The sequence below is a fragment of the Prionailurus bengalensis genome, chromosome A2 (assembly GCF_016509475.1).
Source record: "Prionailurus bengalensis isolate Pbe53 chromosome A2, Fcat_Pben_1.1_paternal_pri, whole genome shotgun sequence".
Lineage (NCBI taxonomy): Eukaryota > Metazoa > Chordata > Mammalia > Carnivora > Felidae > Prionailurus > Prionailurus bengalensis.
Genome location: NC_057348.1, coordinates 107,660,783 through 107,685,429, shown reverse-complemented (window position 1 = coordinate 107,685,429; position 24,647 = coordinate 107,660,783). Strand labels below are relative to the sequence as shown.

The following is a 24,647-nucleotide window of genomic DNA, read 5'->3' as shown; positions in this document are numbered from 1 at the left end:
GAAGCTCTTGGAGTATTTAGAACATATCCCTTAAACAGCCATTAATCTACTTAAACAGACCTAGTTACTTCTACCACCCTGAAAATAATTTTCTGGCACTTTTGCTGCATTGTCCCAAAGCAGTCATTGCTGAATTCCACATATCCAAATAGCACTCTATAGCTCTCCACTAAAACATTCTGGTGTCCACTGAGCTTTCCCTCTTATATCTGATACCTACCTAGTCCCCATACTCCAAAACAAATCGATATTTTTTATTCATATTTTTGATTACTCATCAATACTCGTCTAGAAAACTATTGCTTTGGAAGCTTTTAAATCCCTTTAAATTCCAGGTACCATCCAAGCATACGATACTGAATAGAGAGGTGTTATAAGTTGGCTGTGAGGTCAGGCTTGATGTATAAGGCAGTGTGGAGAGGGGGTATTGGACGTGAACAGTGTTTGTGATTGATGGCTTTTGCTTACTGTTTAAAACTGTGGACAGATGCAGTTTTTGTAGGTATATATATTAGTTAATAAATGAGTTGAAATTACCTCTAGGTATTTCATGAAAAAGCAGAGAAAGAGTGTTTGCATGTTTTGATAACTCTATTAGCCACTTTGCTGTGTCACACTTCTGGTGTTCTCATTAAGATGCAACATAAACACCATCAGTGAGTAGGGGAATCATTCAAGGGGTGTGCATCCAACTTCTTGCTTTTACAGATCCACTCTCACATGAAAACAGTATTCATCTGACCCTAAATATTAGCTCTGCAACCTCTCTGCCCCTGACTGTTTAGGTTTGTGCTCATATTTATTCCACCACTGTCATACTTTGAGGTCAGGGAAATGTATTTTGAATTTCAGAGGTGTCATTTATTTCTATGTGACGATGGAAAAGTTACCTTATTCATATATGAAGCAGATATAATGATACCTTATCTGTAAGGTTGTTGGGACTAAAGAAAAGAATTGAAATATATGAAACATATAACATAGAAGCTATAAAATAGTAGATGCTCAATAAACATTATTAAATTTTGACATGTAAACAAAATGCATAATTCATTTATAATTATGATTAAAATGTTTTATTACAATAATTGAAAAGATAACCCTTGGCATGTACATAGGAAATCTGTAGATTTCATCAAATATGAATATATATTTGTGCAATATGTTTTATTTATGTGTTGGCACGCATAAACATGTTCTGCTTTAAATATTTTCTGTATTAAAACCAGTGTTGGGTTTGAAACCACAAAGAATTTGTGATAATAAAAATAACTATTGGACTGTGCTATTTATTCATAAAAATGTAAGTGATTTCTCCATATGTGGGGCACAGGTGTTTCAAAGAATTATGACAGTCATAACTTTAAAGGAGAATTTTTAGAAAGAATATTTTAAACAAAATAGTTCTGTGGAAGTGTCCACTTGATTCTCCCAAGCGTTCAGCAAGATAATTAAATGACATTAAGGAAACCAAAATGTCTGCTGCATAATTAGCCTTTTTGAAAAATGCCAGTGACAAATGGTGTAATATAAAATAAAATCTGAGGCTGGTTTTCTTGACAGCTTTTAGTTCTAATGTTCTTTTTGATAACTCTCCTAAAGAATCTTTGGTCTCTGTATTTGCTTGACAGGCACTATCACAAGTTACCCTCCTTCTGAGGGTTTGCTTCATTATTCTGACATTGACCTCCATTGGATTTCTTCTGGATCAAAGGTAAGAAGTGAGATTCTTTCCTTTTGTGTAGTTTATAATGTTGTCTTAAAAATATATGTGAAACTTCAATAGTCATCAAACATTTGTTATTAAAAAATAAAGTTGAAACTATAATTTCACAGTATGTTGTTAAACAGTGTAGTTTATCCAATTTTTAAAATCAAGAATGCATTTACAATCTAAGCCTTTTAAATGAGATTTAGGTTGTTTAAGGTTATAAGGAAAACTTATAAGTGTAATGAGTAATTTGGCAAAACATAGACCATAACTCTGAGTAATTAATAAAATATGAAACATATTGGGTACTTTTCCTTTGCCATTGAACAGTTCACATATATGCCAGAATGTGTGTGCTATGTACTTAAAGTGTATGTCCTTTCCCTCACACAGCATATTTAAAGAATCTTGCTTTAAATACTACCCTAGTGAGAAAATGCATTCACTTGCACAATTTTAAAATGCATTTATGGGGGCGCCTGGGTGGCGCAGTCGGTTAAGCGTCCGACTTCAGCCAGGTCACGATCTCGCGGTCCAGGAGTTCGAGCCCCGCGTCGGGCTCTGGGCTGATGGCTCAGAGCCTGGAGCCTGTTTCCGATTCTGTGTCTCCCTCTCTCTCTGCCCCTCCCCCGTTCATGCTCTGTCTCTCTCTGTCCCAAAAATAAATAAAGGTTGAAAAAAAAAATTTTAAATGCATTTACGGTAGGAAGTATGTAGAAAAATACCTATTCATTATTACTTAGTATTTATCAAATATTAATATTAATACTAATACCTATATTTATGCACTTAATATGTGCCATGGAATATGTTATTAATTCTTACAACAATGCCCTGAGATAAGAATTACTATAAAGCCCATTTTACAGGCTAAAAATGTCAGACAGACAGATAATAAAGATAGAACACAGTAGAAACCCAAACAATGTGACTCCCAAATTCACGTATTCTACAGTTTACATATACTGTAACTTGGTGAAAAACTGCAAAACAAAACAAAACAAAACAAAAAACTCAGTCATTCTTGAGATCTTATCTTTGTTGTAGTGTAATTGTTTAAGTAGGTAACCAATACCATTACTTTCAGGAAATTGTAAAAATAAAAGTCCAGGAAACACATGCTTAATTTATATTAAATATTATGTTACTTTCCCAAGGAATGCTTAATTGGTGTTCTGGAATAACAGCAGATTCTGGAGTTTTATCAGTCACCAAATCATCAAGATCAAAATGAACATACTGGTTAATGGGATGGTTTAGAACATGCACCTATAAACACTTGTGTTTATAATTTATTTTTGGGGGCTCTCTATCCCTACTTTTCTAGACTAGAAGTAAAGTACCTACAGAGCAATGAACTAATAAAATGGAAAAATAGGTCACAGTTCCCTCTGAAATAATTAACCCAGATCCGAAGAATCAGGATCTCACATTTTAAAGATTATAATTCTATTGGTTGCATATACTTATGAGAGGTAGCAATAAGCTAATACCAATAGTATAGTTTTTTGTTTTGATTTGTTTTAGAGAGAGTATGCATTGGGGAGAGGGACACAGGGAGAGAGAGAGAATCTTAAGCAGGATCCACACTCAGTCTGGAGCCTGATATGGGGCTTCATCCCATGACCCTGGGATCATGACCTGTGCTGAAACCAAGAGTCAGACACTTAACCAGCTGAGCCACACAGGCACTCCAAGAAAAGAGACTTTAAATCAAGACTGTAACAGGAAACAAAGAAGGGCAGCATATAGTAATAAAGGAGACAATAAAGAGGACAATTGAACAATAAGATGTAACAAATGTAAATATTTATGGACCCAACAGGAGAACATTCAAATACATAAAACAAGGGTGCCTGGGTGGTTCAGTTGTTTAAGCATCTGACTTTTGACTTTGGCTCAGTCATGATCTCACAGTTCATGGGGTTGAGCCCTGCATTGGATCCTGTGCAGACAATGCAGAGCCTGCTTGGGATTCTTTCTCTTTCCCTCTCTCTCTCCCCTCCTCCACTCATGCTCGCTCTCTCTCTCTCTCTCTCTCAAAATAAATAAGCTTTTTAAAAAAATACAAAAAATAGTTAATAAAGGAACTAGTTGCTAATAATACAATAATAGTAGGGGATGTTAATACCCCATTTACATCAATAGATCATATAAATGGAAAATCAACAAGGAAACAATGGCTTTGAATGACACACTGAAACAGATAGATTTTACAAATGTATTCAGAACATTCCATCTTAAAAGAACAGAATACACATTCTTTTCAAGTGCACATGGAGCACTTTCCAGAATAGATCATATATTAGGCTACAAAATAAGCAACAATAAATTGAAAAAAATTGAAGTCATACTATGTACCCATTCTGATCACAATGGTATGGAACTAGAAGTCAACCACAAGAAAAAATCTGCAAAAAACACAAATACATGGAGGTGAAATAATATGCTATAAACAATGAATAGGTAAAGAAATAAAAGAAGAAATCAAAAAGTGCATAGATGGCACAAAAACAGACACTCAGATCATTGGAACAGAATAGAGAACGCAGAAATGGACCCACAAATGTATGGCCAACTAATCTTTGACAAAGAAGGAATGAATATCCAATGGAATAAAGACAGGAACTGGAAATAATCCAGTTGAAGACATGGGCAAAAGACATGAATAGACACTTCTCCAAAGAAGACATCCAGATGGCCAACTGACACATGAAAAAATGCTCTACATCACTCATCATCAGGGAAATACAAATCAAAACCACAATGAGATACCACCTCACACATGTCAGAATGGCTAACATTAACAACTCAGGCAAAAGCAGGTGTTGGCGAGGATGCTGAGAAAGAGAATCTCTATTGCATTGCTGGTGGGAATGTAAGCTGGTGCAGCCACTGTGGAAAACACTATGGAGGTTCCTCAAAAAATTAAAAATAGAATTACCCTACGACCCAGCAATTGCACTGCTAGGTATTTATCCAAGGGATACAGGTATGCTGTTTCAAAGAGACACATGCACCCCAGTGTTTATAGCAGCACTATCAACAATAGCCAAAGTATGGAAAGAGCCCAAGTGTCCATCGATGGATGAATAGATAAAGAAGATGGGATATATATATATATATATATATATATATATATATATATACACACACATATATACACACAATGGAGTATTACTCGGCAATCAAAAAGAATGAAATCTTGCCTTTTGCAACTACGTGGATGGAACGAGAGGTATTGTGCTAAGCGAAATTAGTCAGAGAAAGACAAATATCATATGACTTCACTCATATGAGGACTTTAAGACACAGAACAGATTAACATAAGGGAAGGGAAGCAAAAATAACATAAAAACAGGGAGGGGGACATAACATAAGAGACTTTTAAATAGGGAGAACAAACAGAGGGTTACTGGAAGGGTTGGGGGGGGATGGGCTAAATGGGTAAGGGGCATTAAGGAATCTACTCCTGAAATCATTGTTGCACTATATTCTAACTAACTTGGATGTAAATTTAAAATAATAAAATTAAAAAATTTAAAAAAATAAATAACAAAGGAATGAAAAAAGTGAATGGAAAGAAGTAAATATCAAAACACAATGGTTCAAAACCTTTGGGATGCAGCAAAAGTAGTTCTTAGAGGGAAATTACAGCAATACAGGTTTACCTAAGGAAGCAAGAAAAATCTTAACTAAACAACTTAACCTTGTACCTGAAGGAGTTAGGAAAACAACTATAAACAAACCTAAGAAGGAAGAAAATAATAAAGATTAGGGCTAAAATAAATGATACAGAACTTAAAATCAGTAGAACAGATCATTGAAGCCAGGTGCTGGTTCTTTGAAAAAGCAATAAAATTGATAAACCTCTAGCCAGATTTATCAAGAAAAAAGAAAGGACTCAAATAAAATCACAAATGGGAGAGGAGAAATAAAACCAATACCACAGAAATACAAACAATTATGAAAGAATATTATGAAAAAGTATATGCCAAAAAATTGACCAACCAAAAGGAAGTAAATAAATTCCTAGAAACATATAACTTCCTGAAACTGAATGAGGAAGAAATAGAAAATGAACAAACTAATAACCAGCAAAGAAATCAAATCAATAATAAAAAAAATTCCAACAAACAAAAGTTCAGGGCTAAGCTTCCCAGGGAATTCTACCAATCATTTAAAGAACTAATCCCTATTCTTTTCAAACTATTCAAAAAAAAAAAAAAAAAAAAAAAAAAAAAAAAAAAAAAAAAAGGAGGAGGAAGGAAAGCTTCCAATTCATTCAATGAGGCCAGTAATATTTTGATACCAAAACCAGATAAAGACTCCACCAAAAAAAGAGAACTACAGGCCAATATCTCTGGTGAATAAAGATTCAAAAATATTCAAGAAAATACTGGAAACAGAATCCAACAATACATTAAAAAAATGTTCACCACGATGAACTGAGATTTATTCCTGGATTGCAAGGGTGGTTTAGTATTCACAAGTCAATCAACATGACATATCATCTCAGTAAGAGAAAGGATAAGAACCATATGATCATTTCAATAAATTCAGAAAAAGCATTTGACAAAGTACAGCATCCATTCATGATAAAAACCCTCACACGTGCCTGGGTGGCTCAGTTGGTTAAGTGTCTGACTCTTGGTTTCAGCTCAGAGCATGATCTCATGGTTCATGCTTACAGTGCAGAGCTTGCTTTGGATTCTCTCTCTCTCCCTCTCTCTTTGTCCTTCCTGCATATGTTCTCTCTCTCTCTCAAAATAAAGAAATAGACTTTAAAAAAAGTGTCATAAAGTGATAAAAATAGAGGGAACATACCTCAACATCATTAAGGCAACCTACAAAACACCTGCAGCTCATATAATCTTCAATGGGGAAAAACTAGGAGCTTTCCTTCTAAGGTCGGGAACAAGACAAGGATGTTCACTCTCACCACTTGTATTCAATATAGTACTGGAAGTCCATAGCAATCAGACACAAAAAGGTATAAAATGCACCCACATTAGTAACGAAGAAGTAAAACTTTCAGTATTTGCAGATGACCTAATACTCCATATAGAAAACCTGAAAGAGAATTTAGAGTTGCGGCAAGATGGCGGCTTAGGAGGACGCTGGGCTCACCGCACGTCCTGCTGATCACTTAGATTCCATCTACACCTGCCTAAATAACCCAGAAAACCACCAGAGGATTAGCAGAACAGAGTCGCCGGAGCCAAACGCAGACGAGAGGCCCACGGAAGAGGGTAGGAAGGGCGGCGAGGCAGTGCGCGCTCCACGGACTGGCGGGAGGGAGCCGGGGCGGAGGGGCGGCTCGCCAGCCAAGCAGAGCCCCCGAGTCTGGCTTGCAAAAGCGGAGGGGCTGGGCGGACTGTGTGCCGACAGCAAGCGCGACTTAGCGTCTGGGAGGTCATAAGTTAACAGCTCTGCTCAGAAAGCGGGAAGGCTGGAGGACAAAGGGAGGGAGAGCTGCTGAGCCCCCTGACAACAGAGCTCAGTTTGGTGGGGAACAAAGGCGCTCGCCAGCGCCATCTCCCCCTCCCATCCCCCAGCCGAAATCCCAAAGGGAACCGGTTCCTGCCAGGGAACTTGCTCGCTCCGCGCAAACACCCAACTCTGCGCTTCTGTGGAGCCAAACCTCCGGCAGCAGATCTGACTCCCTCCCGCTGCCACAGGGCCCCTCCTGAAGTGGATCACCTAAGGAGAAGCAATCTAAGCCTGCCCCTCCTGCCCCCGAGCACCTTGCCTACCCACCCCAGCTAATACGCCAGATCCCCAGCATCACAAGCCTGGCAGGGTGCAAGTAGCCCAGACGAGCCACACCACCCCACAGTGAATCCCGGCCCTAGGAGAGGGGAAGAGAAGGCACACACCAGTCTGACTGTGGCCCCAGCGGTGGGCTGGGGGCAGACATCAGGTCTGACTGCGGCCCCGCCCACCAACTCCAGTTATACACCACAGCACAGGGGAAGTGCCCTGCAGGTCCTCACCACGCCAGGGACTATCCAAAATGACCAAGTGGAAGAATTCCCCTCAGAAGAATCTCCAGGAAATAACAACAGCTAATGAGCTGATCAAAAAGGACTTAAATAACATAACAGAAAGTGAATTTAGAATAATAGTCATAAAATTAATCACTGGGCTTGAAAACAGTATACAGGACAGCAGAGAATCTCTTGCTACAGAGATCAAGGGACTAAGGAACAGTCACGAGGAGCTGAAAAACGCTTTAAACGAAATGCATAACAAAATGGAAACCACCACAGCTCGGCTTGAAGAGGCAGAGGAGAGAATAGGTGAACTAGAAGATAAAGTTATGGAAAAAGAGGAAGCTGAGAAAAAGAGAGATAAAAAAATCCAGGAGTATGAGGGGAAAATTAGAGAACTAAGTGATACACTAAAAAGAAATAATATACGCATAATTGGTATCCCAGAGGAGGAAGAGAGAGGGAAAGGTGCTGAAGGGGTACTTGAAGAAATCATAGCTGAGAACTTCCCTGAACTGGGGAAGGAAAAAGGCATTGAAATCCAAGAGGCACAGAGAACTCCCTTCAGACGTAACTTGAATTGATCTTCTGCACGACATATCATAGTGACACTGGCAAAATACAAGGATAAAGAGAAGATTCTGAAAGCAGCAAGGGGTAAACGTGCCCTCACATATAAAGGGAGAACTATAAGACTCGTGACTGATCTCTCTTTTGAAACTTGGCAGGCCAGAAAGAATTGGCACGAGATTTTCAGGGTGCTAGACAGAAAAAATATGCAGCCAAGAATCCTTTATCCAGCAAGTCTGTCATTTAGAATAGAAGGAGAGATAATGGTCTTCCAAAACAAACAAAAACTGAAGGAATTTGTCACCACTAAACCAGCCCTACAAGAGATCCTAAGGGGGACCCTGTGAGACAAAGTCCCAGAGACATCACTATAAGCATAAAACATACAGACATCACAATGACTCTAAACCCGTATCTTTCTATAATAACACTGAATGTAAATGGATTAAATGCGCCAACCAAAAGACATAGGGTATCAGAATGGATAAAAAAACAAGACCCATCTATTTGCTGTCTACAAGAGACTCATTTTAGACCTGAGGACACCTTTAGATTGAGAGTGAAGGGATGGAGAACTATTTATCATGCGACTGGAAGCCAAAAGAAAGCTGGAGTAGCCATACTTATATCAGACAAACTAGACTTTAAATTAAAGGCTGTAACAAGAGATGAAGAAGGACATTATATAATAGTTACAGGGTCTATCCATCAGGAAGAGCTAACAATTATCAATGTCTATGCGCCGAATACCGGAGCCCCCAAATATATAAAACAATTACTCATAAACATAAGCAACCTTATTGATAAGAATGTGGTCATTGCAGGGGACTTTAATACACCACTTACAGAAATGGATAGATCATCTAGACACACGGTCAATAAAGAAACAAGGGCCCTGAATGAGACATTGGATCAGATGGACTTGACAGATATGTTTAGAACTCTGCATCCCAAAGCAACAGAATATACTTTCTTCTCGAGTGCACATGGAACATTCTCCAAGATAGATCATATACTGGGTCACAAAACAGCCCTTCATAAGTTTACAACAATTGAAATTATACCATGCTTACTTTCAGACCACAATGCTATGAAGCTTGAAATCAACCACAGAAAAAAGTCTGGAAAACCTCCAAAAGCATGGAGGTTAAAGAACACCCTACTAACGAATGAGTGGGTCAACCAGGCAATTAGAGAAGAAATTAAAAAATATATGGAAACAAACGAAAATGAAAATACAACCATCCAAACGCTTTGGGACGCAGCAAAGGCAGTCCTGAGAGGAAAATACATTGCAATCCAGGCCTATCTCAAGAAACAAGAAAAATCCCAAATACAAAATCTAACAGCACACCTAAAGGAACTAGAAGCAGAACAGCAAAGACAGCCTAAGCCCAGCAGAAGAAGAGAAATCATAAAGATCAGAGCAGAAATAAACAATATAGAAACTAAAAAAACTGTAGAGCAGATCAACGAAACCAAGAGTTGGTTTTTTGAAAAAATAAACAAAATTGACAAACCTCTAGCCAGGCTTCTCAAAAAGAAAAGGGAGAGGACCCAAATAGATAAAATCATGAATGAAAATGGAATGATTACAACCAATCCCTCAGAGATACAAACAATTATCAGGGAATACTATGAAAAATTATATGCCAACAAATTGGACAACCTGGAAGAAATGGACAAATTCCTGAACACCCACCCTCTTCCAAAACTCAATCAGGAGGAAATAGAAAGCTTGAACAGACCCATAACCAGCGAAGAAATTGAATCGGTTATCAAAAATCTCCCAACAAATAAGAGTCCAGGACCAGATGGCTTCCTAGGGGAGTTCTACCAGACGTTTAAAGCAGAGATAATACCTATCCTTCTCAAGCTATTCCAAGAAATAGAAAGGGAAGGAAAACTTCCAGACTCATTCTATGAAGCCAGTATTACTTTGATTCCTAAACCAGACAGAGACCCAGTAAAAAAAGAGAACTACAGGCCAATATCCCTGATGAATATGGATGCAAAAATTCTCAATAAGATACTAGCAAATCGAATTCAACAGCATATAAAAAGAATTATTCACCATGATCAAGTGGGATTCATTCCTGGGATGCAGGGCTGGTTCAACATTCGCAAATCAATCAACGTGATACATCACATTAACAAAAAAAAAGAGAAGAACCATATGATCCTGTCAATCGATGCAGAAAAGGCCTTCGACAAAATCCAGGACCCTTTCTTAATAAAAACCCTTGAGAAAGTTGGGATAGAAGGACCATACTTAAGGATCATAAAAGCCATTTATGAAAAGCCCACAGCTAACATCATCCTCAATGGGGAAAAACTGAGAGCTTTTTCCCTGAGATCAGGAACACGACAAGGATGCCCACTCTCACCGCTGCTATTTAACATAGTGCTGGAAGTTCTAGCATCAGCAATCAGACAACAAAAGGAAATCAAAGGCATCAAAATTGGCAAAGATGAAGTCAAGCTTTCGCTTTTTGCAGATGACATGATATTATACATGGAAAATCCGATAGACTCCACCAAAAGTCTGCTAGAACTGATACAGGAATTCAGCAAGTTGCAGGATACAAAATCAAGATACAGAAATCAGTTGCATTCTTATACACTAAGAATGAAGCAACAGAAAGACAAATAAAGAAACTGATCCCATTCACAATTGCGCCAAGAAGCATAAAATACCTAGGAATAAATCTAACCAAAGATGTAAAGGATCTGTATGCTGAAAACTATAGAAAGCTTCTGAAGGAAATTGAAGAAGACTTAAAGAAATGGAAAGACATTCCCTGCTCATGGATTGGAAAAATAAATATTGTCAAAATGTCAATACTACCCAAAGCTATCTACACATTCAATGCAATCCCAATCAAAATTGCACCAGCATTCTTCTCGAAACTAGAACAAGCAACCTAAAATTCATATGGAACCACAAAAGGCCCCGAATAGCCAAAGGAATTTTGAAGAAGAAGACCAAAGCAGGAGGCATCACAATCCCAGACTTTAGCCTCTACTACAAAGCTGTCATCATCAAGACAGCATGGTATTGGCACCAAAACAGACACATAGACCAATGGAATAGAATAGAAACCCCAGAACTAGACCCACAAACGTATGGCCAACTCATCTTTGACAAAGCAGGAAAGAACATCCAATGGAAAAAAGACAGCCTCTTTAACAAATGGTGCTGGGAGAACTGGACAGCAACATGCAGAAGGTTGAAACTAGACCACTTTCTCACACCATTCACAAAAATAAACTCAAAATGGATAAAGGACCTAAATGTGAGACAGGAAACCATCAAAACCTTAGAGGAGAAAGCAGGAAAAGACCTCTCTGACCTCAGCTGTAGCAATCTCTTACTCGACACATCCCCAAAGGCAAGGGAATTAAAAGCAAAAGTGAATTACTGGGACCTTATGAAGATAAAAAGCTTCTGCACAGCAAAGGAAACAACCAACAAAACTAAAAGGCAACCAACGGAATGGGAAAAGATATTCGCAAATGACATATCGGACAAAGGGCTAGTATCCAAAATCTATAAAGAGCTCACCAAACTCCACACCCAAAAAACAAATAACCCAGTGAAGAAATGGGCAGAAAACATGAATAGACACTTCTCTAAAGAAGACATCCGGATGGCCAACAGGCACATGAAAAGATGTTCAGCGTCGCTCCTTATCAGGGAGATACAAATCAAAACCACACTCAGGTATCACCTCACGCCAGTCAGAGTGGCCAAAATGAACAAATCAGGAGACTATAGATGCTGGAGAGGATGTGGAGAAACGGGAACCCTCTTGCACTGTTGGTGGGAATGCAAATTGGTGCAGCCGCTCTGGAAAGCAGTGTGGAGGTTCCTCAGAAAATTAAAAATAGACCTACCCTATGACCCAGCAATAGCACTGCTAGGAATTTATCCAAGGGATACAGGAGCACTGATGCATAGGGCCACTTGTACCCCAATGTTCATAGCAGCACTCTCAACAATAGCCAAATTATGGAAAGAGCCTAAATGTCCATCAACTGATGAATGGATAAAGAAATTGTGGTTTATATACACAATGGAATATTACGTGGCAATGAGAAAAAATGAAATATGGCCTTTTGTAGCAACGTGGATGGAACTGGAGAGTGTGATGCTAAGTGAAATAAGCCATACAGAGAAAGACAGATACCATATGGTTTCACTCTTATGTGGATCCTGAGAAACTGAACAGGAACCCATGGGGGAGGGGAAGGAAAAAAAAAAAGAGGTTAGAATGGGAGAGAGCCAAAGCATAAGAGACTGTTAAAAACTGAGAACAAACTGAGGGTTGATGGGGGGTGGGAGGGAGGAGAGGGTGGGTGATGGGTATTGAGGAAGGCACCTTTTGGGATGAGCACTGGGTGTTGTATGGAAACCAATTTGTCAATAAATTTCAGAAAAAAAAATAAAATAAAAAATTAAAAAAAAAAAAAAGAAAACCTGAAAGACTCCAACAAAAAAACTGCTAGAACTGATAAATTCAGTAAAGTCACAGAATACAAAATCTATGTATAGAAATCTGTTGCATTTTTATACACCAATAATGAAGCAGCAGAGAGAGAAATTAAGAAAACATTCCCGTTTATAATTACAGCAACAATAATAAGGTACCTAGTAATAAACCTAATCGAAGAGGTGACACAGACCTGTATTCTGAAAACTGCATGCTGATGAAATAAATTGAAGATGACATAAAGAAATGGAAAGATATTTTAGGTTCATGCTTTGGAAGAACAAATATTATTAAAATGTCTATATTACCTAAAGCAATCTACACATTCATTGCAATCCCTATAAAAATACCAGTAACTCTTTTTTTATAGAACTAGAACAAACAATTCTAAAATTTATATGGAACCACAAAAGGCCTTGAGTAACCAAAGCAATTTTGAAAAACAAAGCTAGAGGCATCACAGTTCTCGACTTCAAGTTATATTACAAAGCTGTAGTGATCAAAGCAGTATGGTACTGGCACAAAAATAGACGCATAGATCAATAGAACAGAATAGGAAACCCAAAAATAAACCTATAATTATATGGTCAATTGATCTTCAACAAAGCAGGGAAGAATATTCATTGGGAAAAACTCATCTCTTCTATAGATGGTGTTGGAAAAACTGATCAGCCGCATGCAAAAAAATGAAACATACACCATACACCAAATAAATTCAAAATGGATCAAAGCAATCTATCAATTGATGAATGGGTAAAGAATATATGATATATATTACATATATGTAATGACATATATATATAATAATACATATTCCATATGATGATATATTTTATATAATGATATATTTTATATGCATATAATGGAATATTATTTAGCCACAAAAAAGAGTGAAGTCTTACTATTTGCAATGACATGGATGGAGCTAGAGAATATAATGCCAAGAGAAATAAGTCAGTCAGAGAAAGACAAATACCATATTATTTCACTCATATGTGGAATTTAAGAAACAAAACAAATGAGCAAAGGGAAAAAAAGAAGGAGGGAGAGAGACAAACAAAGAAACAGACTCTTAACTATAGAGAACAAACTGATGGTTTCCTGAGAGGAGTGGAAAGTGGGGATGGGTGAAATAGGTGATGCGGGTTAAAGAGTGCACTTGTGTTGAGCACTGGGTGATGTATGGAAGTGTTGAATCACTCTATGGTACCCATGAAACTACTATAACACTGCACGTTAACTAACTGAAATTAAAATAAAAACTTAAAAAATGAGTAAAATATCTCTATAGAACATTGTCAAACTATTGAAATATTATGAAAAATAATTAAACTAAATAAATGGAGAGATAACTATATTCAAAGATTGGAATGCTCAGTATTATAAACATTACAATTCTCACTAAATTGACTTACATATTTAATACAGTTGGAATTAAAATTGTAAAAAGGCTTTTTCTGGAATTGGGTAGGCATTTCTAAGACATACGTATATGGGAATGAAAAGGACCTGTAATAGTCAACACAGTCTTGAGATTTAACAAAATGGCAATAGTTGCACTACTGGCTATCAAGATTTATTATAAAGCTACAGTAATTAGACATGCTTTATTGGCACAAAGATTAAAACAGAGAACCTAGGAAATATCTATATACATATACATACATACTTGATTTGTGACAAAGGTGTCCCTGCAGAGCTATGGGAAAAGGCTGTCTTTTCAATAAATGGTCTTGGAAACATTGGATTTCCACATAGGAATAAGAAAAATAAACTTGACAAATATTTCACACCATAAAAAGTTAATCCTGGGGCCAGGAGATTGTAGATTTACAAGTGAATGGAAAACCAATATTCCAGAAAATAGCAGAGTAATGTATCTCTATAACCTTAAAGTAGGTAAAAATGTTAAATGGTACACACAAATCCCTATTCCTAAAGATAAAATTGATTACTTAGACTATAATAACATTAAGAAAGTCAGTTCTTCAATAATTAACCCTCATTAAGATAGTAAAAAATAAAATCTTCAAATCAGAGATGCTGTTTGCAAATTTTATGAGTAGAAAACACCTTTTATCCCACATGACTATCATTAAAAGTATTGACAATCCCTACTGATGAAGGGCTCACACACTGAGGGGAGAGTTTATATTGTGATAACTAACTTGAAATACTGAAGATTTTACTAAATTTCAACATATAAACAATTTTACCTTGAAGTCTAAAGGCACGGAAAAGAATGTTCAGACATTTTTCATAATAATCAAGTGTAGCCGACAGTCCTGATGTCCTTTACAAGGCAGATCGATGCATGGATATCAGTATATTCACACAATGAACAGTATACAAGAGTGAAAAGCATGACCTGCTGCTACATGCAACGTCAAAGATGCATCTCAATAACACTAAGTGAAAGATGCTAGATACAAACAGTGCATACAATACAATCCCATTTATTGAAAGTAAAAAGAAACACCTATACAGGAATTTTTAAAAATTTATGCTAATGTGGTAAAAATATAAATTTAAAACAGAGCAAAGAGAATATGATTATCATAAAAGGGTACTGATTCTTTCTGAGATAGAGGGAAGGTAGAAGTATTGAGGAGGTAAGAGTTCTCTTTGGGGGTGCTGATATGGAGTGGTAGTTACAAGGTTCTTGATTTGTTAAAAATTATCAAATTGCACATTTCTGTTTTATATATTTCTTTATACGTAGATTTCTTCTCACAATATAAAAGATTAAAAAGCAAAGAATAGAATATAATTAATAGAAATTAATTGTGTTTTACAATAGAAATTTTATAGACTACCTTGGTGGCTCAGTCTGTTGAACATCCAACTCTTGATTTCAGTCAGGTCATGATCTCATGGTTGTGGGACCAGCCCCGAGTCAGGATCTGCACTGACAGTGCAGAGCCTGCTTGGGATTCTCTCTCTCTTTCTCTCTATTCCTCCCCTGCTTGTACCTTCTCTCTTTCTTTCTCAAAGTAAATAAATGAAGCTTAAAAAAGTAAATAAGATAAAATAGAAATTTCCTTTTCTTTCCCTTGGAACCTACCCAGATACCAATTTTAAAAAATAGCTTATACCAATTATATAGCATTATTTTACAAGGAGAAAAATTTTAATTTGATTTTATATCTTATTCACAAAAAGATAAGTCACATTACTTGAATACAAACAAATCAAAAATTGTTACCCTGTTTTAACTGAGTTTAAAATACTTGAAAAAATGTTCTCTTCTTTTGTATAAAAATTGGTATTCAGTTTTACAGAAACAGTCATAATTAATAGATGCAGAACAGTGGTGCCTGGGTGGCTCAGTAAGTTAAGTTTCCAACTTCGGCTCATGTCATGATCTCATGGTTCATGAGTTTGAGACCCACATTGGGCTCTGTGCTGACACCTCATAGCCTGGAGCCTGCTTTGGATTCTGTGTCTCCCTCTCTCTCTGCCCCTCCCCTGCTCACACTCTCTCCCTCTCTCTCTCTCTTTCTCAAAAATAAATAAACATTAAAAAAATTAAAAATAGATGCAGAAGAAATATTTAAGTTAAATAAATATACTACTTTATATTTTCTTCACTTTTTTCTTTATACCATTATAATCTAAATTAACTAATCAATATGTCTGTATTATGAGATTAATTCAAGAATATTTTAGTCAAAAAATTCACTTGTCATAACAATACTATTTGCCTGTTATAAAAAATAGTTATCCAACAAATGAATATCATAAGAAGCTTATTTTATGCTAATAAAAAAAGCTGTTCATTCCAATCATTACAAGATAATTTGTAAACACTTACCTGTGCTTGATATTTGATGCTGTTTCAAATACATAAACATGCTTAGTTCACTTATTTTAGAGTTTGAATTTTAAGAATACCATGCATACAAAAAATGAACGTCACAAAATAGATAACAAAGGACTATAATTGTGCTACCTATCATATTAGGCATAATCATACATTATCCATTTTCCCAATATTTCAGAAATTGACACTTCATTATTTTAGAAGAGTTAAAATCTTCCTTACAAGTCATTTTTTTCTCTTTTTTAAATTATTTTTTATTTTGAGAGAGAGAGGGGGGTGGGCTGAGGAACAGAGAGAGAGGGAAAGAATCCCAAGCAGGCTCCATGCTGTCAGGTCAGAGGCCGACATGCGGCTCCATCTCACAAATCGTGAGATCATGACCTGAACCAAAACCAAGAGTTGGAAGCCTAACCCACTGAGCCACCTAAGCACCCCTGCAAGTCATTTTTAAAATGAATGAAGTAATAAATAAATAAATACATACATACATACATACATACATACATAAATACATAAATACATAAATACATAAATACATAAATAAAATGAATGAAGTATGGGGTGCCTGGGTGGCTCAGTCGGTTAAGCATCGGCTCAGGTCATGATCTTGCGGTTCGTGATTTCAAGCCCCATGTCGGGCTCTGTGCTGACAGCTCAGAGCCTGGAGCCTGCTTCAGATTCTGTGTCTCCCTCTCTCTCTAACCCTCTCCTGCATGTGCAGTCTCTCTCTCTCTCTCTCTCAATAATAAATAATCGACATTATTTAAAAAAAATCAAAATGAAATGAAATGAATGAAGTATAAAAGTATTTAGTGAGTGGCAGGAGTCTCATTTACTTTGGATCCTAGAAATTTAGTTCTTTGATATTTTATTTATTAATTGAGTGTATGCTTCATCCTAACTCATCAGTGCTCAAACTAAGCAATAGATTGATTAGGAACTGATTTTCTTTAAAAAGAAACTGCATTTTATTTCTTAGTGTGATGGCTGTTTTCAAACCACCTCAGAGGCACATGCTCCTTAAATACATTAACATACCGTGTATTTCTTGAAAATTAGAAAAAAATGTGTTTCATCATATGAATTATAACATGTAAACATACAAAGAACATATTAAAGCTAATACATGTCAATGATATTTATTTCAGACCTAAGGCAGCTGTACTGGAAACTTTCCGTTGCTTGGTGTTCTTAATGTTGTGTAGATTTGGTCATCTGAAGCCTTTCACTCCTTCTTTGTCATTTGCTTTAGAGGTAAGACATATTTTTTTAGGTGGCTTAGCACAATTATACAGCTATCATATGTTTAATCTTTTCATTCAACAATGTTTTGTCTATCTTGTGACTAGTACTTATGGGAAACACTTACCTATTCATTTACTTACCATACCATATTAATTGTGTCACCTGGAACTAGTTAATATTGTGGAGTTTCATTTTTCTGGTGTTAAAATATGTATTGATATCATTAACCTCATAGACTTGTTGGACAAATTATATTGCGTGATGTTTATGAGGAAAAATTCAGTCACATAGTTGGCTTTCAACAAGGAAACAAATAATTTTTTAAAAAGTTTTTGGCAGAGATCCTGCCATTTGAGATTTTTTCTTCTTAGGTTTTTAAGGTGATTAAAACATCTTATCAATTGCCCACAAAAGATAATGATTCTATAGAAATAAAATCACTGATGTCACTGAGATTTTTCTACAACTGAAAAATTTAAGTTATAATTTAACCTTCTCTGATGATTAAAACTTCTCTTCCAAGAACTTCCAAAAGCTTTTGGGTATATATTTATTGTTTCAGATCTCAGATGCGTGTTAACAAAATCTTTAATCTTATCACTAAAGAGTTAATGCACATAACTTTATTCTTTTAAATTAAGGTTTATATTGTTTAACTTTGGTGCTGATCAGCCTGCTAACATGCCCAGCATATGTAACCTTGTTTAAGCATGAAACATAAATGCAAATATTCTCCCAGTATTGATGGAAAAACTAAAACAGGCAGTTTTATAAATTAGTAATGACCGTAAATTGGAACAAGCTCTTTGGAAAACAATTTGGCACCACCACAGAAGGCATATGAATATAAAAATGAGGAAGGGGAAATTTATATATACATATATACATATACATATATATCTGTATGTATATGTATATGTATATACGTGCATATATATAAGTTTATATATATACTTTATAAAAGTTTATATATATAAGTTTATATATACAGTTGATATAAGTTTATATATATATACATACATACACATATATACATATATGTACATATATACATATATACATATACATATATATGTATATATATGTATATATATATGTAAGTTTATATATATAATGTAAATATATGTAAATATATCTGGAAAGGTAATAAGAACTTACTGTATGGTTGCCTGTGGGAAGGTGAATTATATGACTAGGATTAAGAAATATGAGGAAGATTTTCCATTAAGTTAATATTCTTTACTACCTTTAAAATTTCTGCACCACCTGAATATATTTTCTACTTTAAAAGTCATGCAAATTTAAAAAATGAAGCATAAAATCTTAGTATCAGGATACTAGATATCATCTAATTGAATGAATAGTGCATCTAAATAGGCACTAAATAAAGTTTATGTATTATGTACTTTTATATTTTCTTGAGAATACAACTTCAAGCAAAATGATGAAGCTTAAATTACATTTATTCAATGAAATTTGGAAATATACATGCCAAAAATATGTATATATTTTCACACTCTGCATGAGGACAGATATTATAATTATAGGTATGAAAGAAACCAGTACCATTTAGTGAATCTACTCTTGGGTATATTGTAGTAGTTTATCTTCAATGCTCCAGAAACAAATGGAAAATGTGGGTTCTTTAAGGCAGCCATGGTATAAACAAGTGGAATATATGCTTGGAGAACTACACTGCATTTGAGGTTCTTTGATGATGGGATAGTGGAGGACAGTGTGGTGTGTCCAACTTTTGAATATGATGAATTTTAGTGGTGAGATGCTGTCCATTTATTTATTTATGTTAAGTCAGTAGGTAAAAGTTAGTGGTTAAGATTTGAGCTTTTAAGCCACATTGACTGAATCTGATTTCTAACCCAGGAAATTACTACTGTGTCCTTGGACAGTTATTTATCAACTTAAATATTCTTAGACTTACTTTCCTTATCTATAAATGGATAAGTAATAATATCTATCTAATAGGATTTTGATTAAATGAAAATCTGTATAAGAGATTTGGCATAGTGGTTAACATACAATACAAGCTTAATATATATTATATCCTATTATTATTATCACTTTTATGAAATTGAAGATCCCTTGGAATAATTCTTTGGTTTACCTCAGGATCCAAAAGTCAAGTTTGGAAACAATTGGCATGGTGGATATAGAGGAGCAGTAATGTGGAATCTAAAAGTCATGATTATGAATTTTTAGTTCTGACTCTATGACATTGGACTCTGTTCTTCAGGTTGTTTACTTGCCAAATGAGAGTTAACATACACCTAGATTTTACTATGTTCTAAATGCCCTACTCCTATTACTTCATTTAATCTATATATCAGTGTGACTCATGATCTGGTTACTATTATTATTTGTATAATGAAAAAATTTTGAGCTACAGAGAGGTTGAAAACTAGTTTGAATTAATATAATTAAGAACTGAACAAGTCAGGATACAAACTCAGACAGTCTGACACTGTAGCTCTTAATTATCTAGCAACATTTTCTTCCATGTAATGATAGCAATACTTATTCACCTCAAGGAATTTAGATAAAAGATATTTTTACAGTGAAGCGAAAGTACTTTGAGAAATGTGAAGACCAAAATAAAAGGTCTTAATAATTGGACTACAAAAATGTTTTGAAAAGACTAATGGTTTCAATACTTTACCTCTGAATTATCTGTGATTTAAAACTAAAATAAAGGGGAGGGAAGACATAATGGCAAAATGTTTCAGTCTATTCACCTACTCTTTACAGAACCCATTCCTGCCCATCTAGGTACACATGTAGCCTATTCTTCAAGAGTAAACATTGACTGTGATATGCCTATTAAACATTTCTTTAAAATGGTGTACTAATGCTATCTATTTCTTATGGTTGGTGGATAAATTCAATGACACAAAGGGTACCACATAGCAAGTCCTTGATACAATTTGGTTATTATCATTGTTCATATTAATATGATTATTCTATAATTATCATTTAAAATATTACTACTGCTATTATTATTAAGGTATTATCATCATTTTTATTATTAATGATTGAATTTCCATGGTTAACACTGAATAAGTCTTCTCTGACTGGAGGTCAATAACTATATGGTAAAGACTGGGCAAGTATTTTATGATCAGCATTTCACTTGTGAAGCAGCCTTTTCTTCCACGTTTTCTAAAGTTAAAAAAAAAAAGACTAGTTATCAATTCTTTTACTTTTTAATTTAAATTCAAAATTTAAAAAACTAGTTATCAGCTCTTACATTCTTAATAAATTTTTTAAGTTTATTTCACTTATTTTGAGAGAGAGAAAGAGAGCACAGCAGGGGCAGAGAGAGAGGGGAGAGAGATAATCCCAAGCAGTCTCTGCGTGGTCAGTGAGGAGCCTGATGTGGGACTTGAATTCCTGAACTGTAAAATCATGATCTGAGCCGAAATCAAGAGTTGGTCTCTTAATCAGCCGAGCCACCCAGGCACCCCAGTTTTTATATTCTTAATTATGAATTTCAAATTTGTGTTTTCCTCACATTTCTTAGAACTTTACATGAATTTTTACCATTTATCATAGTATTAGTAAAACTATTCTTTGCCCACATAAGGAGTTTAGAAGCCTAATAAATGGCCTGAGTGACTCCATTCAATAGGAATCAGGAGTTACTGACTTGCAGTGATTATACTATGGGGACACAATGTTCTCATCATTTTTCTTTGAAGTTATCTTTAGAATCAGTGTCATTGAAGCAATTAATCCCTTCTTTTATAAATTAATGTTGTATTTATTGGCAACATCAACTTGTAGCCCTGTGACTCTTTATTTATCTAGAAGGCTGGTTGGAGGCTTTCTGTTATACTGCTTCATTAAGTAAGTCAAATGCCATAGATTTGCATGATAACAATCCTTCTACACTAAGCAAACACGCTGCTGGCTATACTTACAACTTTAATCACATACACACAAGCACACACAGAATGGAAAATTGACCTTATGTTATTTTGTACTTAGGTTATAAAACAGTGCTTAGGTAGTTATAATTCTGAGCAGAAGTACAAAGTAGAATTTAAATTCAATCCTGTGACCTGTTTGTGGAAGATTTACTCCCTTTAGCTTTTTTCTTTTTTAATTTGAATTTTAGTTAACCAACATACAGTGTGTTATTGGTTTCAGGAGTAGAATTGAAAAGTTTATCACTTACATACAACATCCAATGCTTGTCACAACAAGGGGGGCTTGTTGTTAAAGGCCCTTCTTAACACCCATCATGGATCTAGACCATCTCCCACCCACCTCCCTCCATCAACCCATAGTTTGTTCTCTATCATTAAGAATCTATTATGCTTTATTTTCCTCTCTTCTCTTCCTCACCCCTTCCCATATATTCATCTGTTTTGTTTCTTAAATTCCACATATGAGTGAAATCAAATGATATTTGTCTTTCTCTGACTTACTTATCTCACTTAGAATAATACATTCTCCACCTGCATTGTTGCAAATGGCAAGATTTCATTCTTTTTGTTGGCTGACCAATATTCCATTTTATGTGTATACCACATCTTCTTTATCCATTCATCAGTCGATGGACATCTGAGCTCTCTCCATAGTTTGGCTATTGTTGATAATGCTGCTATACACGTTGGAGTGCATGCACCTCTGAATCTGTAGAATCTGTAGTTTTGTATTCTTTGGGTAAATACCTAATAGTGCAATTGCTGGATAACAGGGTAGAAGACATGAATAGACACTTTTCCAAAGAAGACATCCAGGTGGCCAACAGATACATGAATAATGTTCAACCTCACCCATCATCAGGGAAACACAAATGAAAACTATGATTAAATAACACCACACACTTGTCAGAATGGCTAAAATTAACAATACAAGAAACAACAGGTGTTGGCAATGATGAAGAGAAAAGGGGAACCCTCTTGCGCTGTTGGTGGGAATGAAAACTGGTGCGGCCACTCTGGAGAACAGTATGGGGGTTCATCGAAAAACTAACATGAGAATGATCCTACTATTCTCTTTAGCTTCTATGTGCAAGAATATGAAGTAAGGGAGGGGTGCTGTGGCTATTTATAAACATAACTAACTGCTATACAAATGCTTAGTGGTTTATTTAGTGTGTGCAGTGGTTAGTCCGTATCCTTGTACATTTCTTTAGCTAGGTTGGTTATAATATTTTGAGCACCAACTCATATGCTTTTTTTTAACTTTTTCATTCACAGGAAATCTGACAGAAAACATTCTTTTATTCATACATTTCTCACTAAAATACAGCACACACATTTTTTTTTCTAGTAGCCAAGTGTAATTTGTTCTAATATATGTCTGTGAATTTGTGGTTATTTAATTGTCTTCCATCAGTAGCTTTAAAAATGTATAAACTTGATGAGCCTTTAAAAGGAAGATTACAAAGTCAAAGATGAGTAGCTATTTTTAGTAAGTGTATAGGTCTATAAGATAATAGCAAATGCTGTTTACAGATATTTTGATCCTATGTGTATTTTGTTTCATATAACTTCTTACTTAATTGAGGAGATAGTTAAGGTACTAGAAGAAGCATTGGCTTTGAAGTCAAATAACCTAAGTGTCATTCCCAGCGCTGCCAAATGGTTATGCGGTCTTCAGGAACTTTTCTAGAACAACCACATCTTAGCTCTCTTAGCTTAGCTCCCTCAGCAAAAAGGAGAATAAACATCCTATGGGGATTGTTTTGGTATTAAGGAGTAAAGGCAATAGAGTCAATAGAATCTAGCATAATACTTGGTATTTAAGTAATGAATCTTACCAATAATAGTTGTATACATGTGTATTATACACATGCATTCATACACAAACTACACACACAAATTTAAAATGTTTTTAAAACAAGATCATTACAAAAAATGAAAAAAATAAACCTGAGAATACCTGGTTATTATTGGCCAAATAATTTGAGTTGATTCCAAAAGAACGTGCAATGACTTTCTTAAATTTTTTTTTAATCTTTATTGTTGAGAGAAAGAGAGAGACTGAGTGAGAGCAGGGCAGGAGCAGAGAGAGAGGGAGACACAGAATCTGAAGCAGGCTCCAGACTCTGAGCTGTCATCACAGAGCTCGATGCAGGGCTCGAACTCACGAACTGTGAGACCATCACCTGAGCCAAAGTCCGACACTTAACCAACTGAGCCACCAAGGTGCCCCAAACTTTGAATTAAGACTTTGGAAAAAACGTAAAATCTAATTTCCAGTTTTTAGTTTAAATCATTAAAATAGAAACACATCACTGCTGCATGGTAAACCAATTTGTATCTGCTGAAGATGTGTGCAAGAGCTGGGTAGAATTTGGACAAGTAGGGAGGAAGATGGAGGGAATGTACCTTGACTAAAGGGAGAGTACAGTGAAAAGTCTGGAAGCAGGGGAGACCATGGACTGTTTAAGTGATGAGAGGAGCCTAGTAACAACAGCCCAACGTGTGGATCCTGATAGGAGGTAAAAAAATGCCCACAGAAGATAGAGCCAGCTTGCCTAATGCTTTAAATGGCAGGCAGAAACGTTTATTCAACACTTACTGAACACCTGCCCCAGTAAAAACAGAGCAAAAGCCCTGTCTTTGTGGAGATTAGATTTTAATCAGTGTATTAATTTTTGATTGCTGTGTAACAAATTACCACAAATTTAGTGGCTTAAAACAACACACATTTATTATCTAATAGTTCCCATGGGTCAGGAGGTCAGGAGTAGTTTTGCTCAGAACTCTGCTCAGCGTCTCAAGAGACTGCATTTAAGGTAAGTATTGGCCAGATTGTGTTCTCATCTGGAGGCTCAACTACGG

At 35.7% G+C, this 24,647-nt stretch overlaps 1 protein-coding gene across 2 annotated transcripts in view; it reads left to right on the top strand.

The window, feature by feature from the left end:
- Positions 1-24,647, top strand: part of AGMO (alkylglycerol monooxygenase) — a 400,977-nt gene that overhangs the window by 224,372 nt on the left and 151,958 nt on the right. For both annotated transcript variants that reach the window (XM_043589013.1, XM_043589014.1), the window contains exons 12-13: positions 1,632-1,714; positions 17,739-17,844. In XM_043589013.1, coding sequence (XP_043444948.1) covers positions 1,632-1,714; positions 17,739-17,844 — 189 coding nt within the window. The remainder of the gene's footprint in view (positions 1-1,631; positions 1,715-17,738; positions 17,845-24,647) is intronic.